General features: G+C 39.1%; 1 protein-coding gene across 5 annotated transcripts in view; it reads right to left on the reverse strand.

Annotated features, from left to right (window-relative positions):
* Positions 1–24,090, reverse strand: part of ZEB1 (zinc finger E-box binding homeobox 1) — a 124,724-nt gene that overhangs the window by 12,341 nt on the left and 88,293 nt on the right. For 4 of the 5 annotated variants that reach the window (XM_084511310.1, XM_084511311.1, XM_084511314.1 and 1 more), the window contains 5 exons: positions 16,764–16,964; positions 11,337–11,399; positions 9,565–9,726; positions 5,367–5,569; positions 355–460 (listed from right to left, as the gene is read on the reverse strand). In XM_084511310.1, coding sequence (XP_084367436.1) covers positions 355–460; positions 5,367–5,569; positions 9,565–9,726; positions 11,337–11,399; positions 16,764–16,964 — 735 coding nt within the window. The remainder of the gene's footprint in view (positions 1–354; positions 461–5,366; positions 5,570–9,564; positions 9,727–11,336; positions 11,400–16,763; positions 16,965–24,090) is intronic. The other variant, XM_084511313.1, reaches the window with a different exon arrangement.

The following is a 24,090-nucleotide window of genomic DNA, read 5'->3' on the forward strand; positions in this document are numbered from 1 at the left end:
TGATTGTTATCAACTAAAATTTTCTAGCAAGGCTCATAACATGCAGAGTGGTCTGCAACCACTGAGAAAAACCAGACCAGTGAAAAGGACTGGAAGGATGCCCCCATCTCTTCTGTCACAAGTGAAGTTTTCCTTAAGTGTCAGAGCTCAAGCTGCAACTGTAAATCCTCTTGAGTTATCCTACTTATTTTCTGCACACAGCTGAAGGCTGCAGTCAGTAGGTGCAGAATCGCAGAGGAAAAAAAAACAAACACCCGTATTTTAAACTTGGACTGACAAGGCTGATATCTCATCAAAGCTATAAAATGTAGGAATGGTAACATTAGTACATAATTCAACGCTTGATTTATTTACCACTGTGGATTCGTAGGTGCTCCTTTAGATGATGTTTATATTTAAAAGCTTTTCCACATTCAGTGCACTTGAATTTTCGATTACCGCTGGACTGCGTCACATGTCTCTGTAAGAAAAAATTAACATTATTGCACAGAACAGCATATTGGAAAAAAAGTCGTGTTTTCACATTGTAACAGAGAAAATGCAATACAAAACTGAAAATAATCAATCATAATTTTAAGAGACTGAAGGTGGTATGTGTTATGCATGAAAAAGAAACAAATCAGAAGTCAGGTTAAAACTGAACCATGTGTATCTTCAGAATAAATCTGGTACAGTAAAAAGAAAAAAAGTATTTGCCCCTTCTCCTAAGTTCAGGTGAAGCTTGTATATGAGTAAGAAGTTCCAAGATCTATGCTAATTCAATTTGTGAAAGCAAAAAAACAAAAAAAACCCCAAGCCCACCAACCACAGAATATGTCACACAGAATAGAGAAACATTAAAGCATATAAAAGCCTGTTTAAAGTTTAATCAGGTGACTTGATTTTTCCATTTACATGCTTCCAGTGCTTACTGTTGGCCTTGGATTCCTTTATGTAATGGTGCCACAGGATTGCTCAAGAGAAGATGGCTCAATGACAACAAAGGCACTCTCAGTCACAATTAATTCTCAAAATAAATGCAAAAAACTCAATTAAAATAAATATCAAGAGATTTCCCAAGTACACAACATCACATTTCTTCACTGTTCGCATTGAAGCTGTGTAATTATTTTTGTTATATTTTGCCTTTTGGGAGCATTTATTGTCAAGCACTTTCAAATTTTAATCAAATTACTTTTAATATAGCTTTTTCATTATACCTTAGGAAAAAAAAAAAAGCAGAGAAAGGCAGGTAAGTCTATGGACTGTATATGTGAAATATGTATATATGTATGTAATGTATATATGCTCAAGTTAATTTTTTTACAAACTTTATGAATCTGTGAATGTGCATTTTTCAAGACAACAACTGCATGTGATTTAGGTCTTGGAGCTGCTTGATTGCCAACACGAAGCAGAGCAATCGGAGTGCTTTTTTCCAACCAATTGTCTCTTTAAAACAGCAGCAGCTCCTTTCTAAGCGGAGCTAACTTTGCAGAGGTGCCCTACCACCGTTTGGATGCAGCTGCAGACCTTGGGCGAGTATTTTCATAAACTCATTAGCAGAGCTATTCACATACCCCGGGGAACAGCCTGCGCGCGGGCAGCCAGCAGGCAGCAGCTGATGCGCGTTCACCTCCCCTGCGGGAGGCTGCAGAGGGGCTCCTCTGCCCACCCAGCCCTGGGACTTCTCCCCGAGAGCCTGCTGGGGGCCGAGAGCTCTGCTGGAGAAGGGGGAGATGGATAGGAAGGCAGGGTGGTGCTCCTGCCATGATTTATGAGCGATGGTTTTGAGAACGTTTAGCTGCGAGAGTTTGCTGGGTGAGGAGTGTGAGGACTCTGAGGTATGCTGTCCAAATGTTCAAGCCCCCTGTTCCGTACCCTGTCCTACTTTACATGATACAGATGCTAACCAAAGACAAATTGAAACAAGATAATCTAAATTGCTTCCAAGTACTCTAATTCTGCGCTTCTCTCGGGATAAGCATTTGTTTAAGCTGCAGTTTTCACCTCTCAGCAGATCCTGCTCAGCTCCACCTCCGTGTCCTCTCCTTTCAGCCTTCTCCAAGTCTCTGCCTTGAGGTCTCCACTCCGATTTACCCTGATTAGACCCCTGTTCCCAGGTTTGTCAGCTGTCTTTTGCTAGTCCACACATCTTCTGAGCTTTGTTTCACTACGTACGTTGGAGATGATGCTCTAGAAGACTGTGGCTGACTCACTGTGCTGTAATGATCCAGCTTCAGTGAGCCTGGGGAACCGTGTCAGGATTTACTTAAGCTTGCAGAGAATCAGTTACTGCTGTTTGACTTGAGATTAGGCAAGTTAAAGGATCTCAGCATGCAAACAGCTACTGGACTACATACATACTAATACTAAATATTACTGCACGTATTCAAGCTGTCAAAAATATTTCTGCTCCAGTCTTCAAAATTCAATGTGCTGCTTCCCTGGCATGGAAGTTCACGTTTCTTTTACCAAATTTGTAACGAGTCTTTCTGTTTTCCTGGTTACAGCTGTAAGCTGCTTTCAGTGCTTTGAGCCTTCTGCTAGGTAGCATTTCCATCTGTGCTGCCTTACCTTCTTGTGTTTGTCATTCTTTATTCAGCTTTCTCTTATCGCTGTTCCTCCTGTGCTTTATTTATTTATTTTAAATCTGGGATATCCTCAAGAGGTACACCGCAGAATCTTCTTTAGAACTAACTGAGAAATCATGAATCTTCTCTGAAGTACCATCTGTGATACTTCCACCTTCATTTTCTGAGATTCAAATGTTTTTCCTCTTCCAGTAGTGTTAAATCTATCTTTTTGTGCCTCCAATATGTGATATATTGTTTAATGCACTGTACTTAACTGCTGTTTCCTGTTCATTAAGACTTAACCTCAACATTCAGACCATAATCCTCTGCATTTCTTTTAGGACTGAAAGAAGAAACATCGTCCTTAAGGTCTGTAAGTAGCCACTAACAGAGCTCTGCATCAAATATTTACTGTGCTTTGGACACAAGTCCACTCTCTTCACACTAGAGAAATGAAAGCATTAACGGGACTCCTGAAAAGTTGTTTGGAAAATAGGAGTCACAGCTAAATTGGTGGTCTTTCACAGATGATTTGGTAATGGTCTTCTAGAATGGTCATTTGTCAGCTGTGTTCATGGCAATATGAAATTTTAACAGACAAGCTCTGGGTGCTTTGTAGATTGATGAGAAGAAAAACGAAACACAGGAAGCATTTATCCATGCTGCGTCTCTTTGGGGCATCAGACGTGAAAGCAGGTGATACACAGCCACCACTGCTGCCTCCTAACCCTTAGCTGGTGCCAGAGCGAGCGCACAGCAGTACAAGGAAAGCTGGGGACACAGAGGAGGGGGGGGTGGAGGAGAAGGTGCAGGATCAGTGCTCAGCTCTCCGCTGGAGCAGAAGCAGCCAGAAAGCCTGGCATGTTTGCCCCTTCCTCAGAGGAAGGCACAGCCTGCACCTACCTCTTCCGCTGCCTCCACTACACTAGAAATTATCTTTGCTCACTGCTTCCAGTTATAAAACTGTCACATGCTGTCACATGCTTTCAGGTACGTCCTTTATGAATAAGGAAGAACAGGAAACGCTAAGTTTTGAAGATGTTGCTGTAGAAGATCCATGGCCACGTTGCCTATACTTTACTACAGATAAAATTCAATTTTCCATTACACAAACGATGTAACCGTGTGCATGCAGCAAATCTGATGACATGACAACATTGTGACAATAACATAAACAAGTAAGCACTTCAAATTAACCAAGTATCTGCACTACTGTAGTTCTGACTCTGGCTATGGCTCTAGAAAATCACATTTAATCTGGTGAATACCGAGTTCCAGATACTTCACAGAAACAATATTCCTGCTTATCAAATGCAGTCATGTCCTTCAGAAGCATAAGCCCATTAAAATACCAAACATTTCCTGCAGCAACACAATGTTTCCTTTTCTAGCAATTCTTCTGAGATTGTTTATTCCCTCGATATTTTTTCTCTTTTCTTCCAAACTGTATGCAAAAATGGGAAGTCCTCCCAGCTACTTCATTCTTCTACTTTTGGGCTTCTGGTTTGAAAAAATGGAAAATAAAAGTGGTAGCTTACAGCAATGAGACTTTACAAAAAGCTCTCATATATTTTAGTCAGAATTGTAAGCTGTATATAAGATGATAGTAGCTTTAAAGTGGAAGCCAAGCCAATAAGAGAGCACGGCAGAAATGGATTGTTCAGGGGAAATACTCGTGATTAAACAAGAGCTGCCCTGCCAGAACACACTGGCGAGGTTATTCCAAACCCTGTGAAACAGTAAAACCCTTGCCACTAGACCGCCCTTACTTTTTGTAAAAACTTCTCCTGAATGTATTCGCTCAGATATAAAGAAGGACACTACAGTTTTAACCTTGTTGAACTCTTTGACTTAGTAATAGCTCGTTGAACAGGGGTTAGCAATACGTAAAAGAGCATCTCCTTTTTTCTATTGGATGTTACAGCTTTCGGGAAGGGAAGGGAAGGGAAGGGAAGGGAAGGGAAGGGAAGGGAAGGGAAGGGAAGGGAAGGGAAGGGAAGGGAAGGGAAGGGAAGGGAAGGGAAGGGAAGGGAAGGGAAGGGAAGGGAAGGGAAGGGAAGGGAAGGGAAGGGAAGGGAAGGGAAGGGAAGGGAAGGGAAGGGAAGGGAAGGGAAGGGAAGGGAAAGGAAACCTCAGGTCTCTCAGTAGTAATGAGGAAGCCAGCTCACCAGGGCAGTTCAAGGAACCATGCCCTTGGGTTAACCAATGAACCAGAGAAAACAAGCTCAGAATATTTTTAGCCCTTTCTATTGCTTTATTTAGTATCGAAACGCTGTAATTTATGCACGAACAATTTTTTGTATATTGTCTTATAGCATGGGCCATATTTAGAAATTGTATCTCACAGTTCAGACAAATGAATCAACACAATGGATTGTTTCTTCAGGGCAAAAATGGCTACACTTGATTTTGAATTGGCCAAACAGGATACATGGAAGAAAAATATAAGTATTTCGCTAAAGATGTGAGATTAAATTTGAGTCATGACTCTTATGTAATGTTAGGTGATGAACAGAAAAACCTAATCACCTGCAAATGCAATGAAGCACTAAAAAGAACACACCAAAATTCAAACCCAATTATACTGCGTAGATGAATGAAAGCACAGGAATTCACATCTCATCCTCTGATAGCAGGGGAGAAAGTCTGACTTCATCAGCAAGCTTCAGTAAATGCTCCAGGATTGGGACGCCAGCCAGCGAATACTCTGAGTCGAATATCTGACATGCTCTGTGCGGATATCTCTGCTCACACACCAGCTCACGGCACTGCTGCAGAAGGCAGCAAGTCCTCCAGCCCCGTGGCACTTACCTGATCTCGTCCCGACTTGTGCGACGTCATGTGGCGGTCCAGCTGGGTTCTGTAGGCGAAGGTGTAACTGCACAGGGAGCAGCTGAAGTTATCTTCGTTCTTTTCATGGCGGTACTTGATGTGTTCCTTCAGAGAGGTAAAACGCTTGTACCCTCTATCACAATACGGGCAGGTGAGCAGTTGGGAAAATGCATCGGGCGTTCCTACACAGGAGAGAGAACACACCGTACTTAAATAAACTGTTTGCTCTGAATTTACCTAAGCTGATTGTAATTGTAAAAAAACACGCAGCTGCTAGGAAGCTCCATCTGTTTTAGAAAAGGAATAATGACCGTTCATATTTTTTCCACAGGTATTACATTTCTAACTGCAGCAGGATACAGCTGTCCCAGTGTGCTGTGGAGGACGTCAGCACAATGACACCCAGCCGAGCCACACCTCTGTCCCTAAGTCTGTCGGACTTTGCTACACAGCACCAGAGCTTCTGCACATGTACTTCGGATTAAAAAGTACTCTGAAAATTGTAAAACGTAGTTGAAGATCCAGTAATCTTTGTAGACCTGGCCAGCCCAATCACTGGCAACCCTGAAATCATGTTTACAAGTTATGTCTAGCACTAAAACATTTAATGGCCATCCAGTTTCAGTTCCTAAGGAATAAACAGTATTTGCATCCTGCAGAGAACAATTTTTTTCTCTTAACACAAAATTGTAAGAGGAAGGAGAATAGAAACATGGTCTATAATCTTACAGTTATACACAGATATGCACCTGGTAGTAGGACATATGGTCTGCAGGAGAAGGGGATAAGTGACAGAGCTATCAAATGTGATGCCATAAATATGATTTCAATACAACCTATGGATTTTACTCTTCTGGCTTTCATGAAGTTACTTCTGTGTCAGTACAGTAAAAAGTGAAATCAAATTAAAGCTGAATAGTAATTTGACAAGAATATTTCTGAGAAGTCACCATTTATGAAATTTTAACTCCATCTCTTCTTACCAGGCATATGTTTATGCCTCATATATAGTAACTGATTCTACATTAGAATTGTTTTTTTCTCAGAGATTCTTACTTTACATCTCACTTCACAGATTAATGAAAATGTGCTTACCTAAAAGCAGGGTTTGCTGTACTTGCTGCACTATTTATAAGGTGTGGTATCCTCTAATGACCATCCTAACCTTCCATGCTTCAAGGGAAAACGAATTTTGTGTTGATTCACTTATCCACTGTGATAAGTGAGAGCAGGAGGGGAAGGTGGAACGTCCTCACAGATTATCATTTTGTGATCTGAAGCATGAGGTGCAAATTTGTACAGATTGTCATTTTAAGTTGCTGAACTATAAGCATTATTAATACTCCTAAAATTAACCAGTAGTTTCTAAAGTACTTCTGAATTATTTATCTTCATGACCTCTTCCAGCAGTTATTTCCATAGATTGATTATATGCTCTATAAAGTGGCAATTCCTTTTGTTTGTGTGGAATTTACTGACTTTATTTTTACTGCAATTGGTCTTGCAAAACAAAAAAAGGAAGAGTCACACCAGTTTTCATTAGTACTTAAAAATAGCACCTTCTCTGTCATATAGGATCTTTTTCATTCCTTATGAGAACGGGCTAGGTAACGCTCACATTTCACTATTTCTACTTTGGTGTAGTTCTAGCCATTTAAGTTTCTTGTTTTCCCAGATTTGGTACGTTTTCCAAAAACGAGCACATCCCCATATGTGTGGATATAGTATGCTTCCCTTCAATTGATTTTTTTCCATCTACAACTCCATTCACACAATATAAAGAATAGTACATTTCAGCATAGATCCAAGTCAGGGGAAATGTCAGAAGTGTGTTAAATTCTGTTTCCATTGGAGCAAATGTTGAAATGGCAATGGTTTTGCAAAGCCCATTACCAAAGACTCCAATTCTCTGTGACTTCACTTGTCCAGTCTCCTGGCTTTGAAGCGTAAATCTTTAGCAAGTATCAAGACATTTTTTTGCATTTTCTCTTCCAAATAATTAAAACTTTGACCAACATTGTTCAGCATCTTGATTTTCAGAACAGTTTCCTGTAAACCTACTTAGGTAGGTACAATTTAAATTATTAATATAAATTTGTATTTTTAATGATTACATGGAAATCATATTGCAAGTCTGTAAAGCTAACTTGACAATCTGTGCCACTGCAACCAGAGATTAAAATTTTAAATTAATTAAATTATAATTTTAAGATGCTACTGTTGAGCATGTATCTTATTTGAATTTTGCAAAACCTCAAAAGTAAAACACAAAATATTAGAAATTCATGTTCTGCTTCTGTATATAAGTAGGCAGGTACACAGCCTAAATTTACTAAATATTTTAAATTTTTTTTTTCTTTTCTAGAATCTCTTCTACCATAAACTCTCTGAAAGAACAGAATAAATTTGTTAGTATTGTCCCTTTCATTGCTCTCCCTTAGACTCAAGTACAGTAACACAGCCACTATAATGTTTTTATGTTCAAACGTGTATATTTTTTGAAACAACTGGAACACAACATCTCTAAATCCTTTATGTAGGGTATTATTTTCTTTTGAAAATCCTAAATACACTCACTAAAGGAACACATTCTGATTAAAACTCTGGAGTTTTCACAGATTATGAAAACTGACCACGTCAAAAAGCAGTGCAGAATGCAAAACCAATCTGAACAGGATTTGTCTTCAAGTATGTGTTTCATGATGAAGAAATAAACGTAGTCTCTCTTGACATCTCATTCAGAAGCACATTTTAAGCATTAAAATTTCTTTAAGTAGATATATTTTCTTTTTCTAAATCTAAAACACTACTGGTTATTAGTTATCCTTATTATTTAAAAATAACAAAATATAGAGCATTGATTTGTACCATATAGAATTATAAAGCTGGAACAGTTACCTAAGAGCAAAGAAAAGTCATAATAAAATAAAAACTTCCTATTCCAATATGAAACAATATTTTCAAAGTCTACTTGAAAGTCAGTATTTTGTAACGGGCTTCCATTAAGAAGCATAACAACAGGCCATTGCCTTATTTCACAGAAATATTTTTGTATAAGCAGTATTTCTTTTTTGTCTGTTGCTGTCTTTTAAGGAAAAAAAAATCCAACAAATTCTGTCATAGACCAATTATCTAATAAAAGAACTTCTATCTAGTACATTCTTTTGGGCATTTTGTTGAGAAATATAAAATGAAAAGAAACATGTTATATCTCCCCCTAAATTATTCTTACATAAAACTATCCTCTCTTGATTCAGTCTCATTGCATTTAATAAATGTTTGCTCTGTTCTTTCATATAATGTTACTGAATGGATTTATGAAAGCTTCATTTTTATTTCCAATTACTGAAGATTATTACCATTTAGGTACCCATACTACTGAATCATAGTGCATGTCTAGTTTCACAAAATCAAGCTGTAGTGTTTTTTTTTGCATGACGATCCCATCACCTCATCAGTATTTGCAGTTCGCAGCTCAGAAGGGCAACTGCACTCTGGGCTGCATCAACAGAGGGGTGGCAGCAGGGCAAGGGAAGTGCTTGTGCCCCTCTGCTCTGCCCCTGGGAGGCCTCACTTGGAGTCCTGCACAAGAAGGATGTGGAGCGGGTTCAGAGGAGGGCCACAAGGATGATCACAGGGCTGGAGGACTTATATGAAGAAAGGCTGAGAGAGCTGGAGATGTTCAGCCTGAAGAAGAGAAGGCTTTGGGGAGACCTTATTGCAGCTTTTCAATACTTAAAGAAGATGGAGAGCAACTTGTTACTTGGGCAGATGATAGGACAAGGGGGGATGGTTTTAAACTAAAAGAGGAGATCTTTAGATTAGAAGTTAGAAGAAAATTCTTCACTCAAGAGAGTGGTGAGGCACTGGCACAGGTTGCCCAGAGAAGCTGTGGATGCCCCATCCCTGGAGGTGTTCAAGGCCAGGCTGGATGGGGCTTTGGGCAACATTGTCTGGTGGGAGGTGTCCCTGGCCATGGCAGGGGGCTGGAACTGGATGATCTTTAAGGTCCTTTCCAATCAAGCCATTCTATGATTATATTTAACTAAAATTTTATTATATTTTTTTTCAAAAGCTATGTGTGTATGCGTTGTTGTATTTTGAAAGACAACAGAACTTCGGGGTCAAGTACTTAGTACAACTTATTCTGAAAGAACTGAGCTCGTGGCACATTTACCATTTTCATCCTGACCACTAGCTTCTGGTGTGCCTTGTCTCTGGTCCTCCTCAGGTGCTTCAGGGTAAATAACAGCTGTATCTTCTTGTTGAAGGAATTCTTCAACGTTAGGGTCATGGTTTTGCTCATTTTCTGCATCAGAATCACATTCATCTTCTTTTACTAAAAGTAAAAAAACAACATACAAGATGTCAAATGAAGACTTTAAAAAGAACATGTATGAGATTCAATAACTCACATTTCCAAATCACCCTCTATCCATGGATTACAAAGCTCTTTACAAATACTAGTATAGGTCAAGCTCCTTAAGATATAGGAATATGCCAAGTTTTAAAACAGAGAAACAGTGGCAGAACAACATTTAAAAAACTGACTGAAAATACAGTTGGTTTCTTTACTTCACTAGATTTTCATCATTTTACATTTATCTCTCTTCAACTTCCTTCCTTCTTGAATGCAATATTAATCACAATTTAGTCCTTGTAGTTTGAAATACAGCCTTAAAGTCTCGGCTCCTACATTTGAAAAAGTCAATTTGTTGCCTTCAAGACATATTTTTTAATGTTATTTTAAGACCTGTTCATTAGTGCAAGCCCAGAGGATGTTCAAACTCTGCATAACAATTTGGCTGGCTAAAACACACCAAACCTGAACTTTGAGTGGCTTGCTCTCTGGAGCTGGAAATGGGTGTCATACAGGTTTCAGATCGAGTTAACATTCTTCAAGATTTTCCAATTAAAAACTTAAGGAAAAAGATCAATGAACAATTTATTTAAAAACCTTTATTTCGAAGTTAACAAATAATACATTAAATATGTTACTTCATGCGTTGTACAATAAATATTTGCCAGCACATGTTTGCCTAAATACATTTTTCATAGAGACTTTTACCATTGTGGAACATTCTGCAAGAGCTGTCTGTGACACACTAAATCATGACAGATTTCCTCCACTGTTAAAAATGTGAGGTATATTTTTAATAGGAAGGAGAAGTTTTATGGTTCATTTCTCAGTGTGAAGTCTCATACTCAATTTGCAATTTGACACAATCATTTTATTAGACAAGACAGTCTTTCTCATGTTTAGACTAATGTACTATACAGTACTTCTCTGTACTTTTTTTGAGAAGACCTGCTTTTATTGCAAACAAAAATGAGTGAAACTAGTCTAACACATCTACCTTTTTTTGTAAATAAGGCTTACCCTGATAATATCAAACTCCTTAGTGTTAAGGGCTTTAAAATGATGCATAAAAATCTTAAGAAACTGGAGAGGTTATATATTAATTTTTTTTCAACATTACCAAAGCAGAATATAACAAAACGACAAGGCATCTGTCTGGTTTTGATCTTGAACCTGAAGATCCAAATTTTATTTTGCTTTCTGCATAATCGGTAAAAATAGAGGAGTTTAAAAGAAAATCACTAGCTTGGATTTATTTTATTATACTCCTAATTAGGTTTAAAATGCTATCTATTGAGCTGTAGCTGTATTCTACACCTAACATCAGTGTTATACTTCCTTTTGCTCTTGTTGCTGAAGCTGTTAGCACACAAGCTGCTGTGGAGGCACTGCTCTGCTGCCCCTCTAGGGTGAGGAGACCTGGACTTAGCTGGCTAAAACAGCACTCACAAGGTAAAGCTTTACGTTTTGAAGAGCAAAGTGATTTATAAAGAGGTGGGAAAATCTTCAAGGCTTTCACAGGGATACTTAACCTAGCCAAAATTCAATAGCACTTTATTATTAAGGGACTCAGATTAACAAACAAATACCTGTACATCCTACTTCATCTGTCTGAGCTTCAGGCCCCAGGATTTCCTTTTTTTCTTTTCCAGCTGAAATATTACATTTCACAAAAAGAAGAGCGAGTATTAAAAACAAAACCAAACAAACCACACACCCACCAACTTAATATATTTGAGGAAGTTTTTGTTCAGCTTTTTTTTCAAATTCTGTATTTAGAAGAAATGCACGTAAGGACAACATTTGTTCCAAAATACAGATTCCACACGACTCCAGCAGGAATTGGTTGAACCACAGAGATATTCCATGGGTAAAGAAATTAAATTTTAAAAGGAAGCAGTACCACATAGTACTCATTATTTGAAGACAGGTAAAGACTGGGACAGTGTTTCTCCAGCAAATATGGAGTGAGCTACTTAAATAATCCCATGTACAAACAGAGCTATCTGACACATTCAGTACTATTTCCAGAAACCGGAGTATCACAAAACTAATACACTTATTTTTTCCAATTAGCAGTTTTCAGGAATGATTGATGATTTGTGTATAATGCCTGCAAACAGCTACACACTGCTTCCGTTTCTTGTAAACTGTCTAGGAACCACTTACAGGCTCTGACTGTTCCAACAAACACTGATTTTAAAGACATGCTCCCTCCTTCAGATCAGCTGCATACTACAGCAATGCTTCATGTACCCATTACACCTCCCAGTACGAGTTTGCATGCTTTGTATCAGACATCCATACAGCTGGCCCCATGGGGCCTACACCTTGAAGCTCTACCAGCTCCTGAAAAGCTGTGGTGTCCATGCACGTGGCACAGAAGTTTTCTCTCACTTCAGACCGTTGGTTAAAATCAATAAAGGCTGAATTTGTTGCTAATTTGGACATGTTGGGTAACTGGTACCAGTAAGTTCGTACGGGAAAGGCGACTGCTGCCATTTTTGTCAGTAAATGGCTTATGTCAGGAGTGCATTGGGAAACTATATTGTTTTTTTCATCCCTTATTATTAGACTATGTTACTATATGTGAATACATAGCAGCCAATAGGTATGAGTTGATGGAAATAGAAGTATTATCTCATAGTTTTATTCTGCAGACCTTAAGTGCTTCAGAGCTATAGCGCAGAGAATGACTCTCAATCCAAGATGCTAGAATGCATGACTGGCATGACCTGAAATGGTAATTGTTATATTTTTATTTACCTTTCTTTATTCTATTTTGGTACAGGGAAAAATCATCTGGTATGGCTATTCACAACCCCGGAACATGTCAGATTTTTAACTACAGGAGAAGTCGATTTCTCTCTTATGTGTGAGATGATAAATCCTTGGGCAACTTTAAGTTCTCAGATACAAATGGGTTCCTCAGAGCAAAAGCCTGTTAATTCTGCCTGCCTCGACAAAACCCACCTGACCCAGCAAGGTGGGGAAGCTCTATCTGCAGACAGTCACAAACAAAAAAAGGTTAAAAGGAAACCGTAACGCTTAAATTTTACTTTAATTTTAATTAGCATCTTAAAAAAACCCACTATGGTCCACTGATCAATACTGAAGTATTGAAGTAATTATATTTTTGGCTCATGATACTGCAGACTTTGTTCAGAATTTGTAAGATGGCTGAATGCAGGCAATGAAAATTGAAGTCCAAAATTTAATTTCTTAAAAACGTTCATGATACAAAATACGCAATTTTTCTTCCTAAAAAAGGTTGTGGTTTTCCTCCATTATGAAATAGGCTCTGTGGAAGAAAGGGACTATCAGTAAGCTATTACTTATAGGAGTTTAAATTATAGTGTCTCTAGCAAATTCCATTGGCTTCAGGACAAATAAAAGTGATGCTTCCCAAGGTAATGTCAAGGAATTTATGGCATTCAAGATTAATCTCAGTGAAATTAAAAACACTCCCAATTCTAATAGTCATAAACTCTGGTACTGTCTCTTCTCCATATTGAAAAGGGGGGTGTAAAAAAGGGAGGAGACCTTTTCCACAGGGCGTGATCTTCCCTGATGCTGCACAGACAGTTCATAATTTGAGGACTGCCAAGAAGAGCTCCACCTTTACAGCTGTGTGTGCTCGGCACAGGAGCCCAAGTGCCACACTGCAAATACAGCCGCTGGGAAGTAGCAGTGGGGCTGAGAAGGCTCCTCGTGCTATTTGGAAATAAGGACAGACAGCAATGCTCTTGAACATCTCTGCAGCACTTGGCAGTCATCAACTCTGACCTAGCCAGTCATCCAGGAGCCAGGATCAGGTGAGGCAAGGCTTCACTTCACAGTCAGCAAGGAGTGCCTGGAGCTCCCATCGCTACTTCTGATAGCTCTGCTCAGCTCTGTTTTTCTCCATATCTCACCATTTCTTACCAGCAGCTGCTTAGAGATAGGGTGGGACTTCCTCCAGCCAAATGCCAGTAACTTTCAGGTCACAGGCACCAGTGTACGCTGCCAGTGAACCTGCAGGGCGCTGCCACTGCATCACGGGCTGACAGTGAAGATCTTTATGTGGATAAGATAACTGAATGTATTTCTGCTACTCGCAAAATGGAAATTTGGGGTGTAGGCAGAAAGGCAAACTTCACTGAAATTTCTGCCACAGTGTTATCTTCAGAGAAGGGAATAAATTACAAAGCCCATCAAAAGAGCGTCTAGTTTAAATTCTTTAGAGCTAATTTTCTGGTGTACTACTTGCATGTAGCAAGCACTATCTACAGCTCACAGTTATGCCTGGCTGTTTGCTCCTGTGAGTAAAAACCTGATCAAGAAGACACCACACTTTTGGGCCTCCCCCCAAATGAAACTAAAGCAAAATAGTGCAGCAACCTTCATCAGCAATCCATCACACTGAGGGAGCACAATCTATATTACAGCACATAAGTTTAACCTAACATTTTGTATGTTAAAGGAATTCTTGGGTTCCAGAAGGACCTTACACCTAAAACATAATTTCATTAATTTTTAAAGTTTATTTCATGGTCTGGGCAATTTTTTTTTTAATGTTCAATTTTTCAAAGTTATCTTAGTTCCAGGCCTGAGATCTCTACGTTTCCTAAATGCTTACAATACATAACTAATACTTTTTCATTAATGTAAGTCAATAGGGTTTGACCTTTGCTTTTTTTTCTTTTTATTTTTTTTTAATTGCAGTGTAGGTTTTACTTCAAACTAAGGCAAAAGAGATCACAGTAGAGGATCGCTGCACACATGAATGCTGGCACATGGCCAGCAACTTGTGCCGGATACACGTGGTTCACTTTTTCAAGCTTGTACGACTGCTTCAGTTAAACCTCTGGAGATACACACCTTATATTTAAAACACCTGTTCTGAAGGTCTTCGAGAAGTTCAGTTAGAATGACTGGAAACGGAAGGAAACTGATCTGATAAAGAAATGTTACGTTGTGTTGTTTCTATTCTGGTGCGTTTGTGAACAGAATATAGATGTAAAAAAAGCTGTTCTGTCAAGTCCAACTAAAACTAGTGACTTTCAGTACTACTTTGGTGATGAAACCCAACCTACTATGACTGCTGTAGTGTATGTTTTCCAAAAATAATTGTTAGTCTTGATGACAGTCTTAGTGTTGAACGGACACCTACCCCAGCACCTTTCCCTTTAAGATGAAGATCACGTATGCAATACCCTTCTCTTAAGAGTTCTAGTGTAGAACCAAGACAGAAGATGTGATTTTCAGCTTGCAACTTTCTTTCTATGAAAGCCATAAAAAAGTAAATAGAGCTTTACCATAGAAAATCAAAGCTCTATAAAACCTAATTTAACCCTCATTTTTTTTCTCATGCAGCCTTCGCCAGAAGTTCAAACAATTTATTTAAAAAAGAAAACAACTTAGAAGCAAATAAAAAACCTTCAGACTGCTATAAGAGAGACTTCAGAACATATAATTTTTACATAGGAAATTTATGGTAATTTTAGCAACACAATTGTTTAAATCTTTTGTCTGTCTGAACAGTGATGGAAGCCTGGCTGAGTAACCAACAACCATGGCAGAGAAAACGCCATCTGATTCTTGCAACACAATTACAGTTGGATTTGGTTCAAATGCTTCATTTTAAGGAGACAAATTTTAAAAGGTTAAAAATGACACATTTGAAATAGGAAGTCAAAAAAGATATTGTTACCTATCTAGAGCTCTGAAAATCTCCAGAGGCTGCCTGAGGCAAGATACGGCAGTGTAACTACCTGTATGTATAACTCCACAAAATGTTTAGTCCACCCCTTAGCCCAAGGGTCTTCATCCTTCACCTCTGGGCCCCAGTGCTGTTTCCCAGTCTTCCTTCAGGCTTCCTACACCCATGTCTGAGCAGTTCAAGAAACAGTATACAAACAGCCCATTTTTATGTAACTGCAATTCCCCTTATATATAACCTGCAGCAGAACAAAGATTTTGCAGGAGAACCAAGAAAATTCTCTATCTAATCATTTAGCTCCAAATTACTCATTTCACTGCACAGCATATCTTGGCAACAGCAGCCCTGTAAAAGCTGGCTGAGTTGATGCTATTCTTTGAACTCTCAGCTGCTCGCTCTCAGCTGGACTGCAGTTAGTGACCAAATGACTGCTTTCAGTTTATTTAGATGTGAGGCCATGAACTGATCTTAAATCACAAGTTTCAACAAGGTGAATGCTAAAGAATTGTGGTCGGAGTTCAGCCACAGACAGTGACATACCTGAAAATATTCTGCGTCTTTCAGGGAATTAAGGACAAATTCCACAATAAATTCTAGAAATGTTTGCATTTACCCCAATTTGGCTCGAACATAAGCATGCTGTGTGATATTACGAAATTCAGTATCTAATCCCACAGGAAAAAAAAAAAAAAGGCCCATTTCCTCTTTGCCTCAAATTTTCTGCTTCTAAGGCTGCTGCATAATATGTACAACACATACCTCCTGACAGTGTTTACAAAACATGGAATCATTCTGAGTAAGATATCCAATATAACCAATAATCTATACTTTTTTTTTTCCCCAGCTATCTTTTGTGAAGGAAAAGGCAGAAGCAGCTCACAGGCAGAAATTTACATCTGAATATTATTTTCTTTCATGTTTTTGGCTGACTCCTTAGTTCCTAAGACACAGCTGGGAAAATCATGGCTCTTATAGGGAGCTGTGGCAGAGGCCTGCCATGCAATAAGACTTGGAAAAACTGCAAGCAAGTAATTACTCTCTGATCACTCTTAAGAATGTAGCATCCACAAATTGGAAGCTCCTCCTTAACAATGCAAATGCACTGAATATATCTTGGAATCTGCTTCAAATACTGAATAAGGAAAATAAAGTTTAACATAATGAATATGTTAGAAAACCTGATTCTTACTTGATTGTGAATACTCCACGTTTATGTCTTCCAATCATTCCAGTAATAAAGTAACCAAGAAATTCCATCAAGTCTTCTTTTTAGAAGTATCACTCTACATAGCATCATGAGTGAAAATGAACATACCTTCATCTTCCCAGCAACTGTTTGTGCTCCCTTCTCGTTCACTGTTTTCTGGTAATACTGTATGGTCTGTTGGTAAGTCATCTTCTGGCACACTCGCATCACAGTCTGCTGCATCAGTTACACTTTCTTCTTCCACTATATGCAATTTATCTTCGTCGTCTGAATCTGAGTTTGCTTCTACCACATTATTGTAATTGGTGACTGTGGACAGACAAAGAACAAAACGCTGATCAATATACTCTTAATTTACAGCACAAGGGTTCAAAGCTTTCAGTATTGTGGCCAGATCCTATATCTGGGGCACCTCTGTGGAGTCACATTATTTCTTCTTCTTTCCCTGTGTGGATGGCTGAGGCTTGAGAGCAACCTGGACTTAACGGCGGCACACCAGAACAAAACTGCCAGCTGCAGGACTCCCAGCACTGCCAGGAATTACGGTGTCCCTCACACCTGCACACCCTGCATCAGGCTGCACGAGGAAAGGCAGTACCCGACTCCAGAGCTGCCTTCTGGGCCACACTGAGGCATCAGGCCTCCAGCTGGATCGTTCCAGCTTGGAGAACAGCAATGCTACGTTTCCTATCATGGACTGCTCAATGGTCCATGAAATACTTGATACTGCTAAGCACCATTTACTGCACGTTTTGTCACAGACAGAGGACGATGGGCTGTTTGCAGGAGAACAACTGCAGTGACACGACTGCTACGGAAGACCAGGCGACCCCAGACTGAGCGCACTTTGCTGAAGCTAGTCCAAGGGAGCAGGCTCCTGGCTGCAGTGAGGTGCATCTTCTTGCCTGGCTTTTCCTGCAACCAGTTCCACCTCCAGGCACGTGAATCAAGGAGACATAAATGGGAACAATAAGGAGACTTGATTCAGAAGTGCTAAAGTGTTCCTGATCCAACCTAAAATGCTCTTGCAGATACACCTGAAGATGACACTACAGTAATCATGCGAATGCAAAAATCTCAGAGGGGACTTAGAAAGGAAACATTTTTACCCTCTACCACAAAAAGGTAGTAAGTATGCTTTTTCATCATGGAGACCACGTTGTAAAAGTCTTTTGGACAAAGGATTGCACAATGATATATACATTTCTGTAGTATGGGAGCAGATGACTATTAAAATAGTCCTAATTTGTGAGCACAAACGATCGGTTTTAAACATTTCACTTTAAACTGTAAGGATTATTTATTAAGAAAAAAATATTTTCACAATCTGTTGGAATGTCTTGTTATTCATATGGAAGTTAAAGTGAAAAAAACATTAAACATTTATCGAGTATCTATAAATGCATTACTTCTTCAATGTCACGTTTGAACTTACTGTAATGTTTCAAAATGCAGTTTAATAACGAGAATACATTTACCGAGGAATAATGTAAAGACTTGTCTTGGCTGTGGCACTCCAATGGTTAGGAGAACCACAGCTGTAATGCAGTCACACTACTTTACAATCCCTGACTACTGTCACTGTGAACACACCAGAAGATAGACTCATTCTTTCATGTGAAATTCTGCCTATTAAAGTAGATAAATAGGACACCAGACTCCTGCTCTCCTGAAGTTAGTTCTTTTTTTTTTTCTTTCCTTTTTTTTTTTTTTTTTTAAAGTAGACATTCTAGTCATTTAAAAATGCATTTAAGCGGGGAAAGTGAGTAATATTATGAATTGACAAGCTACTATCTCATTTCCTCCCCATTTGGGAGAAAAATGTCCCATCTAAAATATGCATAAGCATGACAAAAGAGCCTTTTGAATCTAAAATAATCATTCCACGTTTCCATATTTCATACACATAGCATTATTTGAAAAATCTAATACACACCACCATTGATAGTATCACACTTTTCTAAGACAACAAATTTAGGCAAATTGCCTAAATACTAGTATTTGGTCCATTTCTATCAATAAATTGATACTCGATATTTTGTAACAGATTTTGCAAAGTAAAATAGATGCTGTAAGGGATGTGGTAACATTGTGTGACAGATAAAACATACATACCCTCACCAAAGAAGAGATGTATGAATTTATTTGCCTGAAAAATGGTAAATGTAAGTTTTAAAAAGGTTAAGAAGATACAAAAAATAGAAGGAGAAAATGAAAAAAATGTTTTATCATGTTGTCTTAACTTGGTTTTACTGTGATGCTCAGACATAGAGGAGTATGAATATAAAACACGATCATATTTACCTTTGTCACATGTAAAGGAGATCAGTAAGGGCAGGGATCAAAATTCAACCACAATATATATGCAGATTTTTATGCCTATGTGCAGAATTCAGTTACTGAGATAACTACTATTTGAATAAAAAAAAATCCCTGTTTAGTTTGGGAAATTAAGTGGAATTCTTTATATTAGGTTTAAAGTGTATAATCTTTGTAGGGAAGATGAAAAAATAATCAGAAAGTCTGTCCTGAAGAATTATACTTACAGAGAAAAACTGTCTCTTCTTCATCGTGTATTTTTAAATATTTAAATACAATCTACTGATCATAGTTCTATTTACTTTGAAACATTTTCATACATTCTCACCACACTCGCATGTGCTAATTCAGCAAAGTTTAAAACTCATCCTCCTCACCCTCAGCCATTCCGTGATTCTGTGAACCAAAGTGCTGGTAGGATCCTGCCTCATTTTTTCAGATTACAAAAAACGACACATTTGTGTAACGTGTTATACCTTCTGAGGAACACATTACAGCAGTGTTCCTAAAGCCTCATTTACAGGAAGTTGGCCAAAATCAGATTCCTCGTTATACATTAGGTATTTCCCTCCAAGGCATTCAGCACGAATGCTTCAAAGCAGTTAATTAATTTAGCAGTAGCAGGGTGATGGTATTTCCATGTTACAGACAAGAAACTGTCTACTTCAAAATGAGACGATTCTTTCAGCAATTTTGGCATTAGCATGTCAGTCTAAGGCCTTTTGGGCCCTACTTTTCATTTTTATAGCATTTTGTATATTCAAAGCACACTCGGGTTCATTCCTGACGCAGCTGTGCTCTGGGTCCAGGTTGCTGGGTCACTGTGCGATAGCACCTGGCAACTGAGATCATATAAATAGGGGATCTTCTAACAACTCTGCAAGTTGAGAACGAAATCCAGTTTTCCAGTGGTGCTTTCAGGTGCCTAGGAGAGCCTGCTTTTGCTTCCTGCAGTCCTCTACTTAAATTACTACGCTTTGCAGCAATTAAGGCCAGCGTTCTGGAGACAACGGCTTCCTTTAATAAACATCCCTGATTCATTCTCCGGGCACCATTCCTCCTGCGAAAAATTTATGTGATCACATAATTAAAGATCTTATCATTATGCATACATGCAAGGGACAAATTAAAACCATTTGAACAATCTCCATTCTGACATTTTCCAACTTTTTGCGAACGCTTGACTTTCAAAGTCAAGTGTTTGATTTCAAAGAATATATTAATATTCTTTAATAGAAATGACGGCTTAAAAACTATCAAACTCTGTAATTTACTGTATTTTTAGCTAATTAAAATTAAAATCCCATTACCTCGTACCACACTGATGCCTCCATGGCATGCCCTCCCTTGAGGGTAGAGAGGCCTTGCAGGGAGGTTTTGACAAATTAGAGGGCTGGGCGATCTCCAGCCTCATGAAATTTAACAAGAGTGAGTGCCGGATTCTGCACCTGGCAAGGGGCAACCCCGGCTGCACGCACAGGCTGGGGGCGAGAGGCTGGAGAGCAGCCCCGCGGAAAGGGGCCTGGGGGCTGTGCTGGAGGCCAGCTGGCCATGAGCCAGCCATGTGCCCTGGGGTGCACCAGGGAGGGCATAAAGCTGGCAGAGAGCCTCCAGGGGAGGGCTATAAAGATGGCAAATCTTTGCCATCAGATCTAGAGGAGAAGACATGAGGGCCCTGGGTTTGTTCAGCCCCAAGCAGAGCAGGCTGAGGGGAGGCCTCATGGCGGCCTGCAGCTCCCTCAGGAGGGGAGCGGAGGGGCAGGCGCTGAGCTCTGCTCTCTGGGGACAGTGACAGGACCCGAGGGGACGGCATGGAGCTGGGACAGGGGAGGGTCAGGATGGGGGTTAGGGAAAGGTTCTGCACTGGGACAGGCTGCCCAGGGCAGTGGTCATGGCACCGAGCTGCTGGAGTTCAAGAAGCATTTGGACAACGCTCTCAGACACAGGGTCTGGTTTTGGGGTGGTCCTGCATGGACCCAGAAGTTGGACTCAATGATCCTTGTGGACCCCATCCAACTTGGGATGTTCTGTTATTCTATGAAAGCTTAAACTAGCAATGCAGATCTCCTCCTGTTGAATGAGGAGACAAAGTGCAGTAGCAGGCTGCAAGCTTTCATTTGCTTCTGACGTGTTTTGGCAAGATGTTTTACAGCTCTTTGAAGACATTAAAGAAAACCTGGCAGGAGGGCATCCTCCACTGGGCTCCAGGGGTGGCTGCACTCCCTCTCCCTGCTCTCGCCTCTTCAATCCCATAGCCAAATTTAGGTCTTCCCTACCTGCAAACCATTCTGTGTGTTTGCTTCTTGCATTCTGTTTCCTCAGAAGAACCACCACTAAGAGACAAGGAAAACAAGCTCACCAGCCACATGTGGTGCCTGGCATCACGATGACAACTACAGTTGGGAGGAATACATTTTAATTAAACCTTTTTTGGTCAGAGATTTAAACATACTAAATGGAAAAGAAGTATGTAGAGACTACTGCTTACAACACCTGAAACAAGTTCAACTGACTGTACATAAATGATGATTTCATGAGACTGGCCAAATATTTGGCCAAATATCCCATGCAGGAAACAAAATATACATGTAAGAAGAAAACCTTGCTCAGAAGAACAGTTACAGCTTTTCAATGAAGAAACTACAAATGTTTCAGAAGTTCAGTCATATTTACCTTTAGCTAATGCCACTGCAAAGGAGTCCCTACCTACACAAAATAACTCAGCTGGAATCACAGAGAACAAGCCTGTACAGCACTCAGCATCTCCACAGCAGTACGTGGGGCTGTCTGGCAGGGATCATGTGCTCTGGCTGCAAGCTGCTGAGAACAGGTCACCAGACCAGCATGTGCAACATGTCATGGACATATGGGCCTATCCTATCCATCCTATGGATGTGCACCTTAACCTAAACATTTACATCATCACATTAATTAAATAGTTTCATCATCAATTTCAGCTTTACCTCCACAGATGAATAGAAAAGGCGACCCTATTTTCAACATTATATGGAAACTAAATATTTACTCAATAAACATATTTTTTTAATATAATTACTACCTCTGTTATGTAATAAAGACAAAATAATCAAAAACATGAAAAATACATTTTATGAACCATAATTACTTTTTTGGTGTTGTTCATCACTTTCTTATTACCGTACCCTGATTCTTAAACTATAAATGAGTGTCTGTAGTTGAAGCTTTCACTTCTTTAAGAGGAAACAACTGCAAAATTGATTGCAGAAAATGAGCCTTGCTTTCTGGATTTGTGTAGTCCTAAATGCCAGGAAGACATATGATGTTGCATAATTCTAATTAAAAAAATATATATTCAAATGGAATATTGATTGAGATGCTAAAACAGAGAAATATATTATTTAACTGGTTGAATACAGCTAGGAAGCCACATTGCATAAGGTTACTCAAATTCAAACATGGTGTTTAAAGGGAAAGAATCTTTAGGTCTCTGATTTAAAACCCATGACCCCAGGAAGTTCAAGGTGAAGACTAATATTTTGGTGATAGAAACACTATAGGACTTGCAAGGATGAAAGACTATAGGGCTCACTATTTCCATAGCATATACCATCTTGGAAAATTCCCTAAAGAGGTCCGTAAAGCTGGCAGCAGGTACCTGCTCACCACTCACCAGATCAGAACCACCAGACAGTATGAGTGTTAACAGTTACTTTTACCATTCTCAACATATAGAATGGCTTAATACATGTAATAACATTCAAAGTCTGACATGAATTTACACATCTCAACAAGGCAGAATGTGGAGTGGAGGAGTATGTATGAAAATAACTTGAAAACAGGTGGCAGTAGCACAGAACTGCATGGAAAAACTGAAAATAATCCATAACCTCTAATTTGTGTTACCAGGACCTGGAAGCCTACAGACAGAAGGAATGCTCTAAACATCACCCTTTCCTTAATACTTGCCAGTGGTCACTGCCTTTTATGTACAGTCTGGTTCAACATTCTGTTTAATCTGAAATCCTACCTGATTTTACATAGAAAAAATAAGTTTTTATTTTTATTTTTATTTTTTTTTAATTTGGGAGTTAACACAAATAACCTACCACTTTTAAAGGAGTTGGTTACATGTCGTTACATGTGTGGGCTCAGTATCTCAACACTGAAAAGGCTGGAGATCCAGAACAAGTGTGAGTGGTTCAGATTTTTTTGAAATCCCTACTTCTAAAAGCTCTTTTCAAATTCTAATAATAAATTTTGAAAACTTATTCAAAAATACTGTTGGAAAATAAACCTTTGATTCTACAAGCTGGAACAGTTCCTGTGCTGTGTAAAATGCGTTCTTGATTCAGGGATTGCTGCTCTAATGGCCCACAATAACTTCTTGGAAACCATATATTGTTTACCAGGTCAACCAAAAATCAAAACCTATACATTCTTTTGCTCTAGTCTTAAAAATATTTTCAGCAAAATATATTGCAAAGGCAGAAACCTGATAATTTAGCATTCATTGTTTTATGGTATACTATTAATTTTATTACTACTACTGAATGAAATGCTGTACGTTTACCTCTCCACTGACAAGCTGCCTAATGTCTTTTGTAAAGTTAGATGTTTCTGTTCTTGTCACATTTTTTCTGTCAGTTTAATAAACAGATTTGAAATAATAAGTACCTTCCATGCAATAACATATAGAGAACCATGTTATAATCTGAAGAAGAAACGTGGGAGAGCTGAAGAAAAGGGAAGACATATGGTGATGCCTTTTCTAAGATTCTCCACCCATTTTCGGCAGATTTTGGCTCCTGGAATTCCTAAATAAGACACTACCTTCACACCTAGCAGCCGTATTTTCTATGAATTTTCCTAGTTACTTTTTGAATTGATGAAAATGTTTGCAATCAAAATATTCCAAGGAAAGTGGTTCCACAGTTACGTGTTGTGGGATGAATGAGCTTCTGCTGACTTTGAATCTGCTCTGCACTAGGTTCAGTGGGCGTCCTGTAGTTCCTCCCTACTTGTCTCCTCTGTAGTGTTCATGATTTTATATACATCTTTGCACAGCCCTCCTTTGCAACGGGACCAGTCCTCATCTACTTGTTGCTCACACAGAAGTTGTTCATCATTTTTGTGCACC

This window comes from Aythya ferina (genome assembly GCF_964211825.1).
Source record: "Aythya ferina genome assembly, chromosome: 2".
Classification (NCBI taxonomy): domain Eukaryota; kingdom Metazoa; phylum Chordata; class Aves; order Anseriformes; family Anatidae; genus Aythya; species Aythya ferina.